Below are 21,002 nucleotides of genomic sequence, written 5' to 3' on the forward strand. Positions count from 1 at the left end.
TTGAACCAGGGCAGGGGTGGAGAGATTGAACTGGAGGAGGGGTTGAACTGGGACAGTGGTGGGGAGGAGGGATTTCAGCCAGAGCCACGAGTGGTGAGCTAGAGGGGCATTTCAGCCAGAGCATGAGGGGTGGTGAGCTGGAGGCAGATTCAGAGCCAGGCATGGGTGGTGAGCTAGAGCCAAGTGCAGGTGGTGCGTCATTGCGGGGGTTGAACCGGTGCCCGGGGGGATTGAGCTGGAGTCACACCTGAAGGTTGGTGAGCTAGAGCTAGAGGTGGGCCTGGGGGGTAAGCAGGAGCTATGCGCGGGTGGTGAGCAGAGCTGAGGGTGGGACTGAGCTGGGACCATGCAGAGCTGGGGGGTTGAGCCAGGGAGGGGGAAGTGTGTTAAGTGCAACTGGAAATCATGCATTTCCAGGGTTTACCATAGGAATTGAGGGTCAGCTGTGTAAGAGCGGGGCTGTGTACTCTGGATTCATGTACTCTGAGACCTTAATGTATATATATTGTATATGCAACAGACAACAAATAGAACTATAAGGTAAGGTTGAAAGGATTGACTTGGGTTTGGTCCTTCTTTGAGCAGAGGGCTGGACTTGATCTAGTGAGATATGTTCCAACCCAAATCTTCTGTGATTGCATGAATGAGACATAGGTTATGACAAGGGAAGACACAAAAAGAGAAATAAAATATTTTAAATTAATATGTAACCAGGCACTTCCAGACAGCAAAAAAATTGGAAATGTAAAACAAACAACAAATAACCAGCTAACATCCACCCAGCAGGTGTGGAAGCATCAAACACAAATTAATTTGTAAAAACCTTGATATAAGTCTCAAATGTTAATTTGGATGACAGTTTTTAGGTTGTTTTGAATAGCAATACATAGAAAAACTATGTCAGGGAAACAGAATGACAGAAAAAGCCTGCATCATGATCTTCAAGAGATCCACTATGAGGGGAAATAGCATGCTTCTGGTATCCTCCTGATGTAAGTTTAATCACACAGAAGAGAAATAAAATACAGTCAAGGACAAAATTATACTGCATTCTAGATTGTATAGGCAGACCCTCCAATTTTCCAATTTTAGGATTTTATAGAATTACAGAACTGTAGAGCTGGAAGGGACCTCAGGAGGTCATCTAGTCCAGTCGCCTGCCTAAAGCAGGATCAACCCCAATTAAGTCATCCCAGCCAGGACTGTGTCAAGCCAGGACTTAATAACCTCTAGGGATGGAGATTCCACAACCGTTCTCAGTAACGCATTCCAGTGCTTCACCACCCTCTTGGTGAAAGAGTTTTCCCTAATATCCAACCTACACTTCTCCCTCTGTAACTTCAGACCATTGTTCCTTGTTCTGCCATCCATCAACACCATTGAGAACAGTCTCTAAATCCTCTTTAGAGCCCCCTTTCAGGAAATTGAAAGCTGAAATCAAATCACTCCTCAGTCTTCTCTTCTGCAAATTAAACAAGCCCAAATCTCTCAACATGTCATGTATTCCAGCCCCAAAATCATTTTTGTTGCCCTCTGCTTAACCCACTCCAATGCATCCACATCCTTTCTATGCTGGCAGTGGGGGGGCACAGAACTGGACGTAATCCTCCAGATGTGGTCTCACCAGAATAATACCTTCTCTAGATCTGCTGGAAATGCTGCTCCTAATGCACCCCAATATGCCATTAGCCTTTTTGGCTATGCAGACACATTGTTGACTCATATCCTGCCTCTCATCCACTGTAATCGCCACGTCCTTTTCTGTGGCACTGCTACTTAGCCAGTTGGTCCCAGCCTGTAACAGTGCTTGGGAATCTTCTGTCTGGAGTGCAGGATTATGCACTTCTCATTGGTGAACCTCATCACATTTCTTTTGGCCCAATACTCCAATTTGTCTAGGTCACTCTGGACCCTATCCCTGCCTTCCAACATATTAACCTGATCCATATTATCTGCAAATTTGCTGAGGGTGCAATCCATCCCCTCATCCAGGTCATTAATAAAGATGTTGAACAGTACTGCCCCTAGAACTGATCCTTGAGGCACTCCACTTGAAACTGACTGCCAATCAGACATTGAGCCACTGACTGCTACCTATTGGGCCTGTCCATCAATCCTTCCTTTCTATCCATTGTACAGTCCTCTTATCCAATCAATATTTCCTTAATTTATGGGCAAGAATGTTGTGGGAGGCTGTATCAAAAGCTTTGTTAAAGTCAAGGTATATCACATCCATTGACTTCCTAGTGTTCTCAGACTCAGTTACCTCATCATATAAGCTAATCAGATTGGTCAGGCATGACTTGCCCTTGGTGCATCCATATTGACTACTCTTGATCACTTTCCCCTATTCCAGGTGCTCCAAAATGGATTCCTTGAGGATACCCTCCATGATATTTCTGGAGACTGAAGTAAGGCTGACTCATTTATAGTTCCCTGGATTGTCCTTTCCTTTTTTAAAGATGGGCACTATATTTGCCTTTTCCCAATCATCCAGGATCTCTCCTGATCGCCAACAGTTCTCAAAGATAATGGCCAAAGGCTCTGCAATGACATCTACCAACTCCCTCAGTACCCTTTGATGCATTTAATCTAAACCCATGGATATGTGTAAAGCTAGCTTTTCTAAGTAGCTCTTAACCTGCTCTTTCCCCACCAAGGGCTGCCCACCTTCTTCCCATACCTTATTGCTCAGTGCCATAGGTTGGGAACTGATTTTGTCTGTGAAGACTGAGACAAAACAAACAAACAAACAGACAAACAAACAAAATGAGTACTTTGGCTTTTCCTGTGTCATCTGGTACTAGGTTACCTCCATCATACAGTGATGTCACCACATCCTCTCTGACCAACCTACTAATGTTAGCATACCTGTGGAAACCCTTCTTGTTACTCTTCATATCACTTGCTAGATGAAGTTCCAATTGTGTTTTTGCTTTTGTGATTACTCCCCAGTGTTCTTCATCCATATATTTATACTCCTCCTTAGTTATCAGTCCACGTTTCCACTTCTTATATGCATGCTTTTTGAGTTTGAGCTTCCCAAGGATTTCCCTGTTAAGCCAAGCTGGTTGCCTACCATGTTTGCTTTTCTTAATGCACATTGGGATAGTTTGTTTCTGTGCCTTCAATAAGACTTCTTTAAAATACTGCCAATTTACCTGAACTCCTTTCCTCTTCATAGCTGTTTCCCCAGGAGTCCAAATCTGCTCTTCTGAAATCAAGGGTCTGTATTTTACTGCTCAACTTTCTTCCTTTTGTCAGAATTCTGAAATCTACCATCTCATGATGGCTGCAACGTATCTTCTGTAACTTCTATTTTTCCTACTAGTTCTTCCCTGTTTGTGAGCAGCAGGTCAAGCTGTGCATTGCATGACCCCTGCTTGGTTTCTTCAGCAATGGATCATCTTGGGTCCTTGAGCACTGGATCTTCAGCACTGGGCAATCTTCCTGGATTGTCTGTGCACTGCTGTATTGGTCTCCCAACAAATGTCAGAGTGATTAAAGTCTCCCGTGAGAACCAGGGTCTGTGATTTGGAAGCTTCTCTTAGTTGTCTGAAGAAATCCTCGTCTACCTCATCTACATGATCTGATGGTCTATAGAAGACACCAATCACAACATCACCTCTGTTGCTTCCGCAACAAAATAGGGAAAAAAATTAGGGGAATCTAAAACAGCAAAATAATTCCTGAATAAAATAAAATCTGTACCTCAGACACTGAATCCAAGCAATTATACTGCTGAGTAAACAGACTGTCATGTTAACTCAGAAAGCATAGCATTCTAAAACCTTACTGCCCTTTCAGTAACATAGTCCGGAGTTTAAAAGTGATGAATTTTAACTTATTTTATTACCACTTAACCTTTATATTGTAGTAATGACAGGCTTCAGATAGGTCAGGGCTTCATTCCACTGCACAATCTGAAAACATACAATAAATGACAAATCCTGCCCCGAAAATCTTGTTTTGTAAAGAAACAAGAAATAACAGTGAATGAAACAGACAAGACAGCAGTGGAGTTGCAAAGGTATTGAAGGAAAAATGTACATCTTAGCATACAATGTGTGTACATTTCTGAGCAGTAATCAGAAATTATCTTCCTAATCATTATCAAACTGCAGTTTTCCAAATAGTTTACTACTAAGAGTTTTCTCTTTGTGTAAGGGAAAATATGGAAGCAAAGGCAACGGGTCTTGTGAGAGAAGAGGTAAAAATGAAGCACTTGAAAATGGCATTGTTAGGCTGAACTCAAGATATTGTAAAGAGTTAGTATGATAGAAATTGTACATATATTTTCAGGTTACGATAAGGATTTTGTGTTGGGATGCAAAAGTTCTCCCCTCTCCCTGCCCTGCCCTGCCCCTCTTTTCTTGGAAAGAGTAGATGGATGAATATAATTGAAATACATTCAGTATATCATATAACTGTTGCATGGTTCCAGAAGCCCATGACAGCCATGCTCGTTCAACAACCCCTATGTTTGTGGAAGAGCTGCTAAATTCTGGCAGCTTGGCCATTGGTTACTCTGATTCTATGCTCATCCCTCCCCTTCTATGCCTTGGACTATTCCATCCCCCTTCCCCCACTTTTCTTGTTCCCTTTCTTGGAGGGGTACCCTTCAGGAGGTGGTTTTGTACACCCTCTCCTTGCTCTAACCTGGGCTTCCTCTGCCACTCTTTTCTTTATCTGGGGATGAGGTGGACAATGCAGTGCACATGGTACTTCACCAGGATTCTGCTGCCATCCAGGGAGGAGTGGCTCATGCCCCTGCCCAAAGACTGCAGGGCCACAGAGGGGCTCAATTGAGGCTTCAGAGCTCTCACAAGTCACCCTGCTCTGTGAAAAGCTATCTGCACCTGTTGTGGATAGACATGCAGTTTCAGGGAGCAGGTGAAGCTCAGTCTTCAGCAGTGGGGGCTATGAGTGCCTTGATGAAAGAATGTCGGAGATCAGGAAGCAGACTGCTGCAGCCTACCATAAGCCCTGAAGCTTCTGCCACTCTTTCATAAGATTTAGGGTCAGATATAGGTGACTGTATGACTTTATGGGGGTGTGCTGTGCTCCCAGCCATGAGCCTCGTCAGCTTTCCCAACGAGATCAATCCCCATCACACTGTTTTGCACCAATGGCTACAGGATGAGTCAGTGCCATAACTAGCAAATTTTGCATCTGAGGCAAGAATATAAAATTGTGCCCTCTCGTGTTTATAAAGTCATTGTGGTTATTTCATAGAAAAAGGGAAAATAATAAATAATACTTAAATAACAACAAAACCATGTTTATTTATTATAGCTCTGAGGGCCTTATGTTTGCCCAGGACCTGAAGATACCAACTGTGTAAAATCTGTCTGGAGGTTAAAGCGTAGGTACAAAATATGCCAAGGCAGATGCAATTGAGGAGACCATCTCGCCTGCCCAGGAGAAATGGGTAGGGCAGGAGACACCCTAAGCACCAAGTGAACTGGCTGGCATAGATTACAGTTGCAGAGAAAGTGCATTACCCAAATGGGGAGACAGCAAATTGGACATAATGTCTATCAGAATGACCCTGCCAGGAGTAGTTAATGGGACAGATAATTTGTTTGAGGGATTCAGAAAGGAAGGAATTGAGCTCTGTTCCCAGGTGGCACCCTGGGAAGGAGTGTAAGAATGTTATCTGTGTGTTGGCTGTAGTGAGGGGCATTACCTACCCCAGAGCCTAGGCAGGGTTCTGTCACTGAAATAGTGACAAGAGCCTTTTTTTTTTCAAATTCAGTCACAAAATCAATACTTTAAGAGCCACAATGCATGCATTACGAGACAGTCCTTAATAAATCATGTCAAACCAGGCTTTTGTCAGTCTCACCTTTTTTAGGGGAGGATGTGCTGGTAGCTCAGCCATCCATATGTTCCACATCCTCCCTCACTCCCAGAGAAAAACCCTATCAAGGAGATATACATATCTCATAGAACCATAAGGGACCTTGAAAGGTCATCAAGTCCAGTCCCCTGCACTCACAGCAGCACCTATCACCATCCCTGACATTCACAACCCTGGGTTTACAAGGCCATTGTGCTATCTTGTATGTGGAGAGGGGCAGAGAGTAGGTATGGCAACACAGGGCTTTCTCTCTTTGTATCTCTTTGCAAACAACTTAAAATACCCCAGGGAATAAGTATTAGGCACTGGGGTGTAAATAGTGGGCAGTAGGCATGCTTCAATCCCAAGGGGTCATGGGTTTGCACCCCAGTTGGCCTGATTCGAGCAGCATCCTCTGTGGCTGTGCAGTCCAATCTGGGAGTGGCAGTCCCTTCTGCACTGTGAGCAGCAGTGGGCAGATGTGACTCTGGTACCACGGGCCCGGATCTGCCTGAGGGCTCTCCTGTATTCCACTTCCTTCACTAAGGTAGTTTCATACATAACAAGAGCTTCCTTCACTCCCTGTTTCCAGGCATGCCTGTCTGAGGCGAACGAGTGCCAGGTGTTCACACTGATAGAGAGCACGCTGAGGTCATGCTTGCATGTGTCCTTGTAGCGCAATTTAGGTCGCCCTTTTGGCCTCTTTCCAGACACCAGTTCGCTGAAGAGGAGGTCCTTCGGTATTCGGCCATCTGTCATGCGTGACACATGGCCCAGCTAGTGCATACACCTCGGTTTGAGAAGCGTGAACATGGAGGCAGTGCCTGCCCTCTCAAGCACTGCGCTACTGGGGACCTTGTCCTGCCATGAGATACTGAGTATGTGCCTAAGGCAGCGCATGTGGAATGTGTTGAGCTGCTGCTCTTGTTTTGAGCGCAAAGTCCATATTTCACTGGTGTACAGCAGTGTGCTCAACACACAGGCTGTGTAGACCTGCACCTTGGTGTGTACAGTGAACTTATTGTTGGCCCATACTCTCTTCGTCAGCCTGGAGAGCATTGTGGCGGCTTTTCCAATGCGCTTGTTGATCTCTCTATCAAGTGACAAGTTGTCCGAGATCGTCGAGACTAGGTACAGGAACTCATGGATGACTTCCAGTTCGTAGTCTAGCACATTGATAGATGGATCATTACCCACGTTTTGGCCCATCCCCTGGGTCTTCTTTAAGCTGATTGTGAGGCCAAATTCCATACATGCATCCGCAAAGTGAGTTATGAGTGACTGCAGTTCCTGTTGAGTGTGAGCAGCAATAGCTGCTTCGTCAGCAAAAAGGAACTCCCTTAGACACTTCGTAAGCACCCTGGTCTTTGCTCTAAGCCTCGACAGTTTGAAGAGGTTGCCGTCCATTCTCGTGCGGAGAGAGATGCCTTCTGTAGCAGTTCTGAAGGCATATTTGAGCAAAACTGCAAAGAAGATGCCGAACAGTGTTGGAGCCAGCACACACCCCTACTTCACTCCGCTGAGAATCTCAAAGGGTTCGGATGTGGATCCGTTGTATACGATGGTTCCCTTCATGCCTTCATGGAAGGCCCTAATAATGCTGAGCAGAGTTGGGGGACAGCCGATCTTAGCCAGAATCGCGAACAGACCTTTTCTGCTGATGAGGTAAATTGCAAGGTAGTATCAAACAGTGGGTAGTATCTCTGTAAATAGTATGTCAGCACACGAGTGGTGCTCAGCATGTTCTCTGATTAACAGCCAGCCAGAGCAGCTATGTGAATATGAGACTAGGCCTTACATATGTGACCCAGTATGTAAACAGTTATTTGAACCCCGCTGTGCTGATGTGGTTCCTTCACAAGCAGGAGTCCCAGCTGATCTGTTGTATTGATAAGGAGGCAGGGAGGTAAAGTGAGTCACAAGAAGAGGTGTCAGCCGCACTCAGCAAGAGGCAGGTCAGGTGACACTGGTGCCTGTTTCCCTCTCACACCCGCTGCACAGACTGACACCCACGCAGATGGGCATCACCTCCTCCTCCTCCAAGCACCACTCATCCAGCATTCCCCCCGACACTGAGCATGGATTTGTCAAGAACAAGTTATGTCAAAAGAGCCTGATAGCTTTCTTAAACAGGGTCACAACCTTTGTGGACAGGAGACTGGGAAGCAGAACATATGGTAGAGCTTGATTTAATAAAGGCATGTGATACTGCCTTGCATCATTTTCTCATAAACAAACTATGGAAATACTATTCAGATGGAGCTACTATGAAGTATGTGCATAACTAATTGGACAACCATTCCCAGAGAGTAGTTATAAAGGGTTCCCAGTCATTCTGAAATGGCAAAACAAGAGGAGTTCCTCAGGGTTCAGTTCTGGTTCTGTTCAATATCTTCATCAATAATTTAGATAATTGAAAGAGATATCTCCCCCAAGCATTGAGAGCTAGATGGATATTTCAAAGGAGGAAGTAGAAAAAGCAGTGAAACGACTAAAGAACTACAAGACCCCTGGAAATGATAAAATCACGGGAGAGATGATCAAATATGGCGAAGAAAGCATGATTCAGGAAATACACAGACAGCATGGAAAGAAGGGAAGGCACCTAAGGAATGGACAAGATCTGTGCTAGTGACAATACCCAAGAAAGGAAGTACATTGGAGTGCAAGAACTACAGAACGATTGCCCTAACGAGTCATCAAGGTAAGGTGCTGATGAAGATACTGACTGAGAGATTAATATCACAGATAGAAGAACATATAGCAGATGAGCAAGCAGGGTTCAGAAAAGATAGAAGTACCATACAGCAGATATTGGCACAAAGACTGATAGTGAAGAAAGCGAGACGAAAGAACAAAAACGTATACACTTGCTTCATTGATTTTCAGAAGGCATTTGACAGTATAAATCAGAAAGTGACTAGGGCGGTGTTGGAGTCATACGGAGCGGATAGCAGACTAATACAGTTGTTGAATGATATCAGTGATAATGCAGAGGCAGTGGTGAGAACATGCGGGGAGTAGGAAGTTGGTTTAAAACAAGTAGAGGTACGAGACAAGGAGATCCAATATTGCCGAGTATCTTCATTGCACATCTGGAGAGAGTGATGGACAAGATCAAGGAACAGGTGGAAGGGGTATCTGTGCATGGGAAAAGAATTTACAACTTGAAGTTCGCGGATGATATAGTTATCATTGAGGAAGATGAGGAGAAGCTACCGAAAATGGTGCGGGTGTTAAATGAAGAAGGGAAGTGGTACAGAGTGATTATGAACATCAATAAAACAAAAACAATGGTATTTGGAGATAAGGAAATACGAAGGAAGATCAGTGTGGATGTAATATAGAAAATGTAGAGAAGTTCACATATCTGGGAAAGTGACATAACGTATTATCTAGACTGCAAGAAGGAAATAGCAACTAGAATAGTGAAAGCAACAGCGAGTTTGAAGGTGATGCATAAGATCTGGAAAAGCAAAGCAATTAGCTTAAGAATGAAGCTGGGCATCTTGAAAACATGTTTATTCAGCAGCATGTTGTATGGATGTGAGACATGGGTGATAACAAAAGATTCAAAAAGAAGAATATTGGCGTTCGAAAGGAGTTGTTATAGAAAGATTCTGCGAATAGGATGGATGCAGAAGGTCAACAATGAGGAATTATATAGGAAGATACAGTCAAAAGAGAACCTGCTGCTGAAGGTTATAAAACAGAAGGTACAACTATTTGGACATATTTGCAGAATGAACAACGAACGAAAAATCAAGACCCTAGTATTTGGCATAATGGATGGTTTGAATAGGAGAGGTAGACCCCACAGAGAATAGATAGATGATGTAGTAGATTGGTGTGGTGCTAGTCTACAGAAACTAAGCCACTCTGCTCTGGATAGGGAAAGATGGAAGCAGCACTTCATCAAGCTAATTCTCCCCCGTGGCCACTTCAAAGTGTTAAACTTCAAAGTGCTAGCTCATGTGTAGCTACGGCTCACCCGCCAGTACTTGGAAGTGCCTGGGCAATTTCAAAGTCCTTTTACGCCTAAAAATTTTGAGGCATAAAGGACTTCGAAGTACTGGTGGGTGAGCCGCAGCCACATGCGAGCCAGCACTTCAAAGCTTAACACTTTGAAGTTGCCACAGGGGAGAATTAGCTTAATAAAGTGCTGCATGTGCAGCACAGCACTTCATTGATGATCTCACAACACCCTCCTTACCATCCTCCTTTCGAAGTAGGTAGCTAGTGTAGAAAAGCCCTATGGGAGGGAAGAGCAAATATCACTCTGGGGCTGTGGCCACACTTGGCCAAAACTTCAAAATGGCCACACAAATGGCCATTTTGAAGATTACTAATGATGTGCTGAATTGATTATTCAGTGCCTCATTATCATTAAGATGGTTCTGGCCACGGCGTTTCGAAAACGTCACTTTCGAACGCTCGCAGCTCAGTGTGGCTCCATAGAGGTCCTTTTTGAAAGGACACTGAACCTTTCGAAATCCCCTTATTCCCTTCCACTGAGAGGAATAAGGGGATTTCAAAAGGTGTGGGGTCCTTTTGAAAAGGACCTCCTTGTAACCACACTGAGCCATGAGCATTCAAAAGTGGTGCTTTTGAAGCGCTGCAGCCGGAAGCATCCTAATGCTGATGAGGCACAGAATATTTAATTCAGCGCCTCATTAGTAATCTTCAAAATGGACATTTGCATGGCCATTTCGAAGATTTGGCCAAGTGTGGTTACAGCCTGGGATGCATTAGCACGAGAGCTGTAAGCAAATTTTGAGAAGTAATTCTTCCACCATACACCAAACTGATTAGGCCTTAATTGGAGTAGATTGTCCAATTCTGGATACCACATTTCAGTCAAGAAACAAAAATGATTAAATGTCTAGAAAACATGATCTATGAGGGAAGACTAGGAAAAAAGAAACACAACAAAACAAACCTTGGTTTGTTTTGGCTGGAAAAGAGAATACTGACATCATAACAGCTTTGAAGTATTTGAAAGGTTGTTACAAGCAGGAGGGAGAAAAATATTCTACTTAATCTCTGAGGGTAGGATAAAAAAAACAATGGACCTAAAACCCCATAACTTCCTATCAGAGCCGCTAAACACTGGAATAAATTATCTAGATAGTTTGTGGAATCTCCATCACTGGAAATTTTTAAGAGCAGGTTCAAAGGGGTGGTCTAGATGGGCCTTGGTCCTACCATGAGTGGAGAGTCCTGGACTTGATAACCTCTCGCGGATCATCTTATTCCTATGATTCTATCATTCTCAGGGGAAGTGTCTCCTATCACTGCCCACTGGACTCCTGGTGTGACCACTAGCAGATGACTCCACCATCTTTACTTATGTCCATATGGAGGACAGTTGGTCATGCCCCCTCACAGTTGGGCCTCATTTATAATTCCTGATTTAATACCTTGTAATGGCACTCATCCAGCATTAGGCTGCCCCCATTCTCAATGCATCACCTGATGGTCCTTGTGGAATCCTTACAGGAATTCTGGCTGGCCTAGCATAGGCAGAGACACACCTTTTCATTGGAACAGAGGTGGTGGGATGTGGGGAATGTTAATGCCCCTTCATGTCAGAAAAGGCACACATTTAAAGGAAGGTCAGTTGGAAGAAGAGGGTAGAGTAACCGAGCAGTTGGAGCCAGAGATCTTAGGTTGGATAACTAGTCCATCTGCAAATAACAAGCAGTCCAATAGCACCTTAGAGACTAACACACGTTAGTTCATGAGCTTTTATGAGCAAAACCCACTTCTGCAGAGGGTGTAAGAAGAACTGGGATGAATTCTGGGTCCCAATGATCACCTGTCCTGGGGTATCCTCATTCAATCCTGTATCCAGTTCCTTTTTGGGAGATGTATCATGATTTTTGCTTCTTCTACACCCAGGAGAAAAAGAGGAGGCCAAAAAAGAGCATCACTTGCCCTTTGGCAGAGGACAATATCCCTCTCAAGGACCCCTGTGGATGCACAGATGGGTTAGGGCTTTGTATATTGGCTTCTTCTTCCTGAATCCAACTGATGCCAATGCCTGTGAGACTAACTTCCTACAGTCAATGCAGCTGACTGGGACTGGCTAAAACACCCTCTCACTCTACCAGGGTTTTCTGCAGCCATCTATCTGATATCCTCCAACTAATCTCCAGGCATCAACATTTTGAACTTGGAGTTCTAACCTTATTTCTATGGCATTCACTGTCTAATCTCATTGCTGTCTGGGCTAAGTCCTTAGGTGGGAGGGAACTCCCCTGTTGTGCTGAAGCAAGAGGGAGACATAGGTACTGATCTACATGGTGTGAATCAGCCTGCAGCTATTCTTCTGGGTCCTCCTCCTAACCAATTTATTAACTTCACGTCTGTTCTTTCTTTTCCATGCACCTCCTCACTTGTATACATGCAGCTGTGATCAGACAAAGTCACTGGATTACCTTTTGAACCTTACCCAGCTCAGACCAAGAGATCCATTCATCATAGCAGGACAAAGCCGGACAGAAGGATACTCTGCAATTCTGGGGCTTGTTGCAAACATCTGGTCACATCTACGGACAGAGTTCCTCTTGGCAATACCACTGACACTCTAGATGCCTTTGATAAATGGTGGCTTCACTCTGGAGTTCTCTTCTCAGTGTCTTATTCTGGTTCCCCCATTTTTTTAACTTTGGACCTCACTCCCACTCCTCTTTTCTCCTTGTCTCTAGAATTCAACTGTAGCCTGGTCTACGTGGGTGGGCCTAGGCTAACCTGCCCCGTCCCAGTCCTGCAAGCAGCACACTTCTGAGGAAAGAGGAGAGGAAAGTGTCCCTTAGACAACAGTCTACTTCATTACCTAACCCTCATTTATTCACAGACTATGTCCATCCTGTGTAGTGAGGCAGGAATCCTGTGGAAAAATTATTTGTGATCATGTAATCACTGGCAATCATACTTCATGTGTAGAAGAGGTCTTAATTAAGGTTGTATGGGTAGGAAATGTTATAATTTAGGCTAACTTTTGAGTACTTGTCTTTGTGACCATTATGTTGGTTTATAATAGTTTTTGGTGTGTAACTTCCTAGGGTTAAAAAAAATCAAATAAATCCCAGCATGTAGTACCCAACCAACACAAGTACGGGTCGTTAACAGGGCTGAAACCTGAAGAACCATTGTACAGACTTCTGCCTCTTGAGCAAATAGAGTACCTGACAGCAGCAGTAGGGTGACATCCTCTAGGTAATACAGCACTAGAAGGGAATGAGACACTTTGACAATCAGGCTTTGTGATGGGGTGAGGGAGGGAGGGAGGGCAAAGGGAGCAGTTTCACAGTGTCCCTTTGAAACGCTGCACAGGGCTTTTCCACATGGCTCAGGGGATGGAGGGAGCCCCAGCACCATTGTCTGAGTGGTGCTAAGTGCTGACATACCTTGGACCCAGATCTTCTGCACTCAACTTCGTCCCTTCAAGACGTGCAAAGCCTGGCCCCTCTCACCTTGCCACAGGGCCCTTGGCTTTCAGCGCTGCTGCTACCAGTGCATTTCACTGATATTTGCTGCCAGCAGAGCAATGGTGAAAGACAATCAGGGACATTAAGTTCCCTTCCAGACTCTGCTTATAAGGGTGACTGAGTGGATACAGACCCATCTAATCATTCTTCCTAAACCCGGTCCCTTCAGCCTTGCCCCTCCAACCTGTCTTCCTTTCAGTCCTCTCCCTTCCTTACCACAGGCCAAGTCACATTCTCCTTAACTACACACTGCTAATTGTCACTCCACAGACTTACCGTACAAGTCCTAGCCTCCTTCCCCGAGCAGTCTCAGTTTCCATATATGATAGCCTATGCCAGAACCATACCCACATTGCATAGGCTGATATAAACAGGCCATTAGAAAGGCCACAGAAAGTTTGGGCCGAGGGTCCGCGTTACAGATATTGCATTTACACAGAGCAGTGTTCCCAACATCCTGCAGATGTGATATAGTTGTGTATTTTTCTTTAATATTGTTTCCTCAGGCATTCAACTGTATAAACAAATATTTATTTACATTTTTATTTTGATTAATTTAGTATCAGGATTACAATTTTCAGATTTTTCTTCCTAGTGCAAATGCAAATAGAAGCTTTTATCTAATATACTACATTTTAAACATAAAAACCAATAAATGCTGTTTTATGGAAGCAACATTATATGACAAAGGTATGAGAATCTGGAGTTTATTATTCCCCATGTGTTTATCTAACATTGTGTGTGTAGGACATACTTAAAGAAGGACCTCTGCACATACACAGACCTTAATGCCAGCAACAGGGCTCCATCAACATGGAACTCCATTGAAGCAAACATTATAGTACCTGTGTAAGCAGAAGGGCCTGTTCAACTAGTTCTTCTTCTAGGAATAGTGTTCATAAGCAGGAATAAGATTTTCAACTTTTTGACTTACAAGCAAAAGAGTATATTAAGTGCAACTAAAAGAATTTTTTTAGATAATGAATAACATCATAAAGAACCTGCCTCTGTATGGTTTTATCAGGTGTAAACATCATTTATTTAAAAGGCTAATTATTCTGTTTTTTAGTTCCAAGGTTTCCTCTCCTTCTGCCCATTTATATTCTCATAGCTCAAGAGCCAACTTTGAAAAGGAAACCAGAAAAAATTAACAATTTACCAGTTCAGTGTTCTGTGTCTGAATTGTAGATCAGCAGATGTTGAAGATAACAGAATTTCAAAGTCAAATTCAAGAGTAAAGATTAAAGTGGTCAGCACCAGGGAAAAGCTTTCTTTGTACCATTATGCCAAAAACTGGCTCTTGCTGCATCAACAGGCATCTTCTGGGAGCAAGGTTCCATATAAACTAGTGAATTATAATTTCAGTTCCTACTGTTCCTCTGTAACGGTTGCTTGTATTTAACAAATATATCAATATAAAATAAAATAGGTAAGCTGGCATTTGGACCTTAATTCTTTATAACCTCACCTGGGCTTTTTGATTCTTTACTTTCCTCCATAGATTGATATGTACAAATAAAATTGTGACCTAAATATGGGCCTAGTCCTCAAACGGCATATATAGCCCAGTGACTTAATTACATACCCAGTGAGATATTTCTCTATGGCTGCATCAACACAGCCCCATACCTTCCAGAAGAGGCAAGGTAATGACAAAAGGGGGATATTCAAATGAAGCATGGATTTAAATATCTCATGCCTTATTTGCATAGTCCCACAAGATTTCGCTTCCGGAAGAGCTCCTTCCAGGAGCTACAGAGCTGTGTAGATGGGGGTCTTCCGGAATGAGCCCTGACTTCTGAAAGCCCCCTTATTCCTGAAACGTTTGAGGAATAAGGGGGCTTTTGGATAGGGGGATTCCTTCCAGAAGGGAGGGGGCTGTGTAGATGCAGCTAGTATGTCTTTTTATATCAAATATTACCACAAACAGCAAACTGTGACAAAATAAAATCACTAGAAACGCAGTAACAAACAAATGCCCCCGCAAATGAAATATCATAGTACTATAGAGCAGGCAATGCTTACCAAAAACTTGGAGGAATGTCTGCTTTTTATCATTTCCTGCTTTATTTTTTGCTGCACAAACATAAGGACCTGCATCAATATTTCTGATATCTCTGATTGTTAATTCTGTATTGCTTCCTCTCAATATATATTTTTCATTTTCATCAATAAGCTTGCCATTCCTGAAGAAAAAGAGGGATTTATAATCACACAGAGTATCTCAAAATCTGAAAAACCACATTCAGATTTTTGAACATAAGAACATATAAGAACTTAAGAACAACAATACTGTGTCAAACCAAAGGTCCGCTTAGCCCAGTAGCCTGTCTTCTGACAGTAGCCAATGACGGATACCCCAGGGGGAGTGAACAGACCAGGTATCCTTCAGTGATCCCTCTCCTGTCATCCATTTCCAGCCTCTGACAAACAGAGGCTACGGACACCATTCCTACCCATTCTAGCTAATAAGTATTAATACACCTAACCTCCAGGCATTTATTTAGTTCTTTTTATGAGCCCTAAAAGAAGTTCCACAGGCTGAATGCCGTGCTGTGTGAAGGGAAAAATAAAAAAGAAAACAAAAACAAAAATCTTCCTTTTGTTTGTCTCCTACCTATTATTTTCATTTAGTGCCCCACCCCCACCCCAGTTCTTATTTTATGGGCACATTTAAACAACTTTTCTTCATTCACTTTCTCCATAAGTTCTTCACTTTTGCTTCCTCTGATTCAGAAGCAGCCATAACTTCAAAGTTATTTCCCCTGGAGGACACAGCTATTTTGCTACACAGAAAAATGTGTGGTGGAAGTTGGCATTGTATTTGGAACGCAGCTGATTTCACTCTTGTGTAAATTGTTTCAGTGGATAATTGGGTGTCTTAATAAATGCATCCTAATTCCGGACATAAGGGAATCATTTTGGATCACATTTTGATGTTCAGAACTCTTTGCCATATGATTTTTATTACCATGTTCTAAAATGCAAATTAATTAGGAACAGTACAATATTTTCATTCCAATAATTTGTAATATTGATTTAATGCCACTACTATTCACATCAGTGCAATAATTTATAAAAATGGGTTCATACTACCACACATAGCACATTGGCACATAAACAACTTGTCTCTCTCTCTCTCTATTTCTTTCCCCCCTCAGCTGTTGTTGGCTAGCCACAATTCAGTAAACAAACAAACCTCCAGACACTGGGATATGTGCAGTCCAGATGGTTTAGAAATAACAAAACCTGTGAATACACTGATGACTGAGCAGTACTTGACCAACTCACATTTGCACCCTGGCATACACATAATTATGTTGTGCAGTTTTTCTACTCAAATGTAATCCTAACTTTGTTTCTTTTCACTCTGCCATATTTGCTCTAAGCTTCCTTTGACCTGTTTTTCTGTTGCTCAGTCATGTACCTTCTTTACATAATAAACAAACAAACAAATAGCTAAAAGTTCCCTGATTATCATGTGTGGAGTTCTTTCTGACTTCAAGGGCATTGAGGATCGATTCTGGCAAACTTTTGGGTGCCTTCTATGATTTAGGCACCTAAATTTGAAAATGAGGGCTATGGCAATTTTTTGCATGTTTCTAAGAATTTCATGGTGATAATCATATTTATTACAACACAACTTAAAATAATTCCAAACTGATCTTATTTTGAGCAGGAATACAGATCCCTTTCAGGGAAGATTAATTTGTAGTAACAGCACATCATTGGTTGGATTTTTTTGTCTCCCATTTTAATAACAAAGTTAAAACTGAATGTTAATCCATTGATGCTTTCATTTATATAAACTTGATGGTGACATTCATTCATTTCCTTTTCAATTTGTGTTACTTTATTTACTGAATTATAACAGACTTCATTCTGCATTTATATTGTCCAACACCATTTCCCAAGATTTCCATAGGACACACAGGAAGTATATGAGGTTAAGAAAATAAAAATGGTGACCAAAATATCCCTTTTCATGAACATGTCCTATATCCAGGATAATTTGTATGTACCAATTGGGATATCCAGGGATATGCAGGGAATGGAACAGATTTAAATTTATGATCATATACGAAAACAAACAAATACATGTAACACATTAGTAGATTATTTCCTTCACTGGTATATTCTAAATTCTCTCACTAAAGATAAAAGTTTTGATCCTGCAATTAGCTGCATTGATTTTGATTGAGATTACTCACACAAATATTGCTTGCCTGATCAGACCACACTTTTCTTACAATTTTGAGAAGTTTAATTTTTTTTGATTATTTACTTGCTTATTCTGGTTTTTATACTACAGGTTGCATCTTTCTAGTCTGGCACTCTCTGGTCTGACAACATCCATGGTCCAGCATGATTTTAGTTGGCTGGATGTCCATTTATCCAGGCCATGGCCAAGTTTTCCAGCTCCAGTCCTGGCTCTCAATGTTCTGTGCTGTTGTTTAGCTCTATTTTACCCCTAAATATCTTTCTAAGAGCCCAATAAGCAGTGGAAGTGTTGGTAATGCTCCTAGACAATATTGTCCTCCTGTGGTTTGGCAAATTCTCTGGTTCAGCATCATTCAGTTCTCAAGGGTGACAGACTACAAAGGTTCAACCTGTAATGTAACTCCACCAACTTCAGTGGAGGTACTCTAGATTTACACTTGTGGAACTGAAGAATCAATCCTTCCTAGCAATTAATCTTAACTAGGTACATTCAAATATTAAATAAAGCACCAATTCTCCTTGTAAATCTTTCTTTTGATATATCTTCCAAGACTAAAATAAGTAATTTTCTGGATTGGTAGGGAAACAATGACACATTAGCTCAGTTCACTTTATTTTAAATAATACAACCCAGAATGCTCCTGAACATAAAATAATGTTTATACTACCATATAATCAAAGATGAAATAGTTGATATAGGCAAATGATCAATAAATTAAAACAATGTTCCATACAGAGAAGGATTTGGGTTCAATCACAAAGCTCCTGGCTTGGTGAGCATTTTGATTATTGAGTCAAACACCCCAAAGAAACCTTACAAAAGGCATAAATATTATTGGTACAAGGTTAGTCCAGCTGTAGCTCAACTGATCCCAATGTTGGAGCACCTGTTTTTGCCTGTATTTGACCCTTAAGTGCAACAGAGTGGGGGAAACTGAACAGAAAACCCCAGGGGATAAATTGAAAAATGAATTTTAACTTGGCTGATATCTGTCTCTAGTCAAATGAAAGGAAGGAAGAATTGTACCACAATAAACCTAAATCTTTCCATCCTTACCAAAGAAAAAGCCCCACTGAAGTCAATGAGAGTATCATCTGTGTCAGGATAAGGTCATAAAAATAGAAAAAAAGACATAAGTAATTTAAAACATAAAACAATGAAATAGGACCAAACAGGATAACACAACATTGTAGCTCCACACCTGAACAAAATCTGTGGAACTCAAAATTTGTCTCTTTCACCAAGGGAATTTGTTCAGTAAAATACATTATTTTAGCTACCTCATGTTTACAACATCAATGAAGCAGTAATACTGAGGAAAAAAAAAGTGTCTTAAATTCCAAATACAAATGTATAGACCAATCTTTTGAAAAAAGCATCCTCATGTTTACTACAAGTATCAACATTCTGGCGGAATAAAATTTCAAATACCTTCTCAGGAATTTTTTTTTAAAAAAAGGTAAATATCTTGAACTTTTTTTTTCTCAGTACAGTCTAATATGCTTTGTTAATTTTGAAAGAACTTGGGCTATCATGAAGTTCTTAAAATTAGAGCTTTGTGAATGATGGGTTTTGTTTTTTTGTTTTTAGCTCACTGGAAATTCCTGAAACAGAATAAATAATTTTGGGGCAACCTGAAAATGTGTTTGTAAATGTACGGCTAATTGAAAATCAATTAAAAAATCAATATGTCTTGTTTAATTAAAATAAAAATCTTGTTCATGTTTAGCATTTTTTTCATTTTCATCAAAAATCCTAAATATTTCAAAGCAAAGTTGATTTGAATCAAGAAATCAAAGTGTTTCATTCTGAAAATATCAAAATGAATGATTCTGATTTTTCCCAATTAAAAAGAAAATTAATCAGAACAATGTGGGTGAGAACATGAATTTGTGAACTATTTTGGCCATCAAATATGGAATTTTTTGTTGAAAAAAAATTCTGTAGCCGGGTCCCCAGGGCAGGGGGGTGGTCTAGTGGTTAGGTCCCTGTTTTAACTGAGAACCCAGGATGTAGGACTTCCAGCCACTTACAAACGTCTATTTCTTCAGTTTGGGGCCTGGGCCTGAGAGTCCACTTTCCCCTTCTTCAAAGGGGTTTTCCACCATATTCTCCCCCATGGTGCTGCGGGAGGGCTGGAGGCTTGCATCCTCTTGAAGCTGACCCAGCAGTCAGCTCTGGCATAGGTCCTGCAGACAGCAAAACCATCTCCTGCCTCTTTGCTGTGCAGCCCCTAAGTGACCCAGGTTCCCTCCTTTTATCATCCCTCCAGGCCTGGCATGGGCTGTAGGTGAAATAGGGTGGTGCTGATTGGGCAAACAGGCCTTGTTTCACCACTGCACTGCTATGCTCTCCTCTCACTCCCTCACAAATTCAGTTGAAAATTTTTGCCAGCTCTAAAATCATTGTGAGATTGTCAGGATGAGAACAAGGAGAAAAATATCAGATTTTGAGCTGTAACAGTTCAAAACTAAGGTGTCAGTGACAAGGAAACCAAGTAATTAATACCAGTGAAATCAGAAATGGAACCAGCCAAGTGAATTAGGAATAACTCGTAGAATCATGTTTGCACAATCCAATGAGGAGATAGTTGAAGTCCCACCCTTTTTTATTATTTGTTTTTAGTAGTGTCTATGTGCTGGCACCAAGACCAAAGACACATTGTAATCTCACATAGTCAAAGACAGTCCCACTGCCCTGCAGGGCATATACTCTAAACAGGCCAGACAAAGGGCAGAAAGAGAAAGAGAAGTGAATTGACTTCCCTAAAGTCTCATAAGCTGGCTATTTGAAAGACTGTCTATTTGCTTTCAGGAAGGGGTTTTTGAAGTCATGGAGGTCCTTTAGAAAGGCTCCCTCTCCCACCCCCAGTCAACATGGGCAGTGACATTCCGAAAGTGGCATTTTCTAAAAGGAGGAGGCATGTGTAGACACAGCTATGATTTACAACAATGGCAGTGAGGAATAGAATTCACGTCTGCCAGTTCACAAGGCTCTATCTCATTCATTACACCACTAAGTAAGTCATCTAGAGGCATTGGGAGGTTTACAACAAACATTTTCCTTTAGAGATGGTTATTACTCAATCTGAGGGAAGATCTAGTTCACCAGCATCTGATCCACAGATGATTTGCAGGTATAAGGTGTTCTATTTGCATTCTTTATTATGGTGCTTTCAAATTAAAATATGTAGTACAGATGAAGACACTGAGGACTGACAACTGTAAACATAAAGCTCTCCCAATACAAGATGACTCCATCCCCACTTTTCATCTTTAAAATGTAAAAGAACACGTTGAATTGTCTTTTTTGCAGTGAGGCAAATTATGCAATCCAGTTTTTGAGAAATCTAGACAATTCTGCCCAGCTGGAAGCTATCGCTTATAACCTGAACTCAAACAGACATGAAGTTCCCCCCAAACTGTGAAACTTTTGTTTGTGAATT

General features: G+C 41.8%; 1 protein-coding gene across 1 annotated transcript in view; it reads right to left on the minus strand.

The window, feature by feature from the left end:
- Positions 1-21,002, minus strand: part of NCAM2 (neural cell adhesion molecule 2) — a 591,660-nt gene that overhangs the window by 238,302 nt on the left and 332,356 nt on the right. The window contains exon 7 of the mRNA XM_074983463.1: positions 15,361-15,521. Within this exon, the coding sequence (XP_074839564.1) occupies positions 15,361-15,521 (161 nt within the window). The remainder of the gene's footprint in view (positions 1-15,360; positions 15,522-21,002) is intronic.

Source organism: Carettochelys insculpta, chromosome 1, assembly GCF_033958435.1.
Source record: "Carettochelys insculpta isolate YL-2023 chromosome 1, ASM3395843v1, whole genome shotgun sequence".
In the NCBI taxonomy this organism is placed as follows: domain Eukaryota; kingdom Metazoa; phylum Chordata; order Testudines; family Carettochelyidae; genus Carettochelys; species Carettochelys insculpta.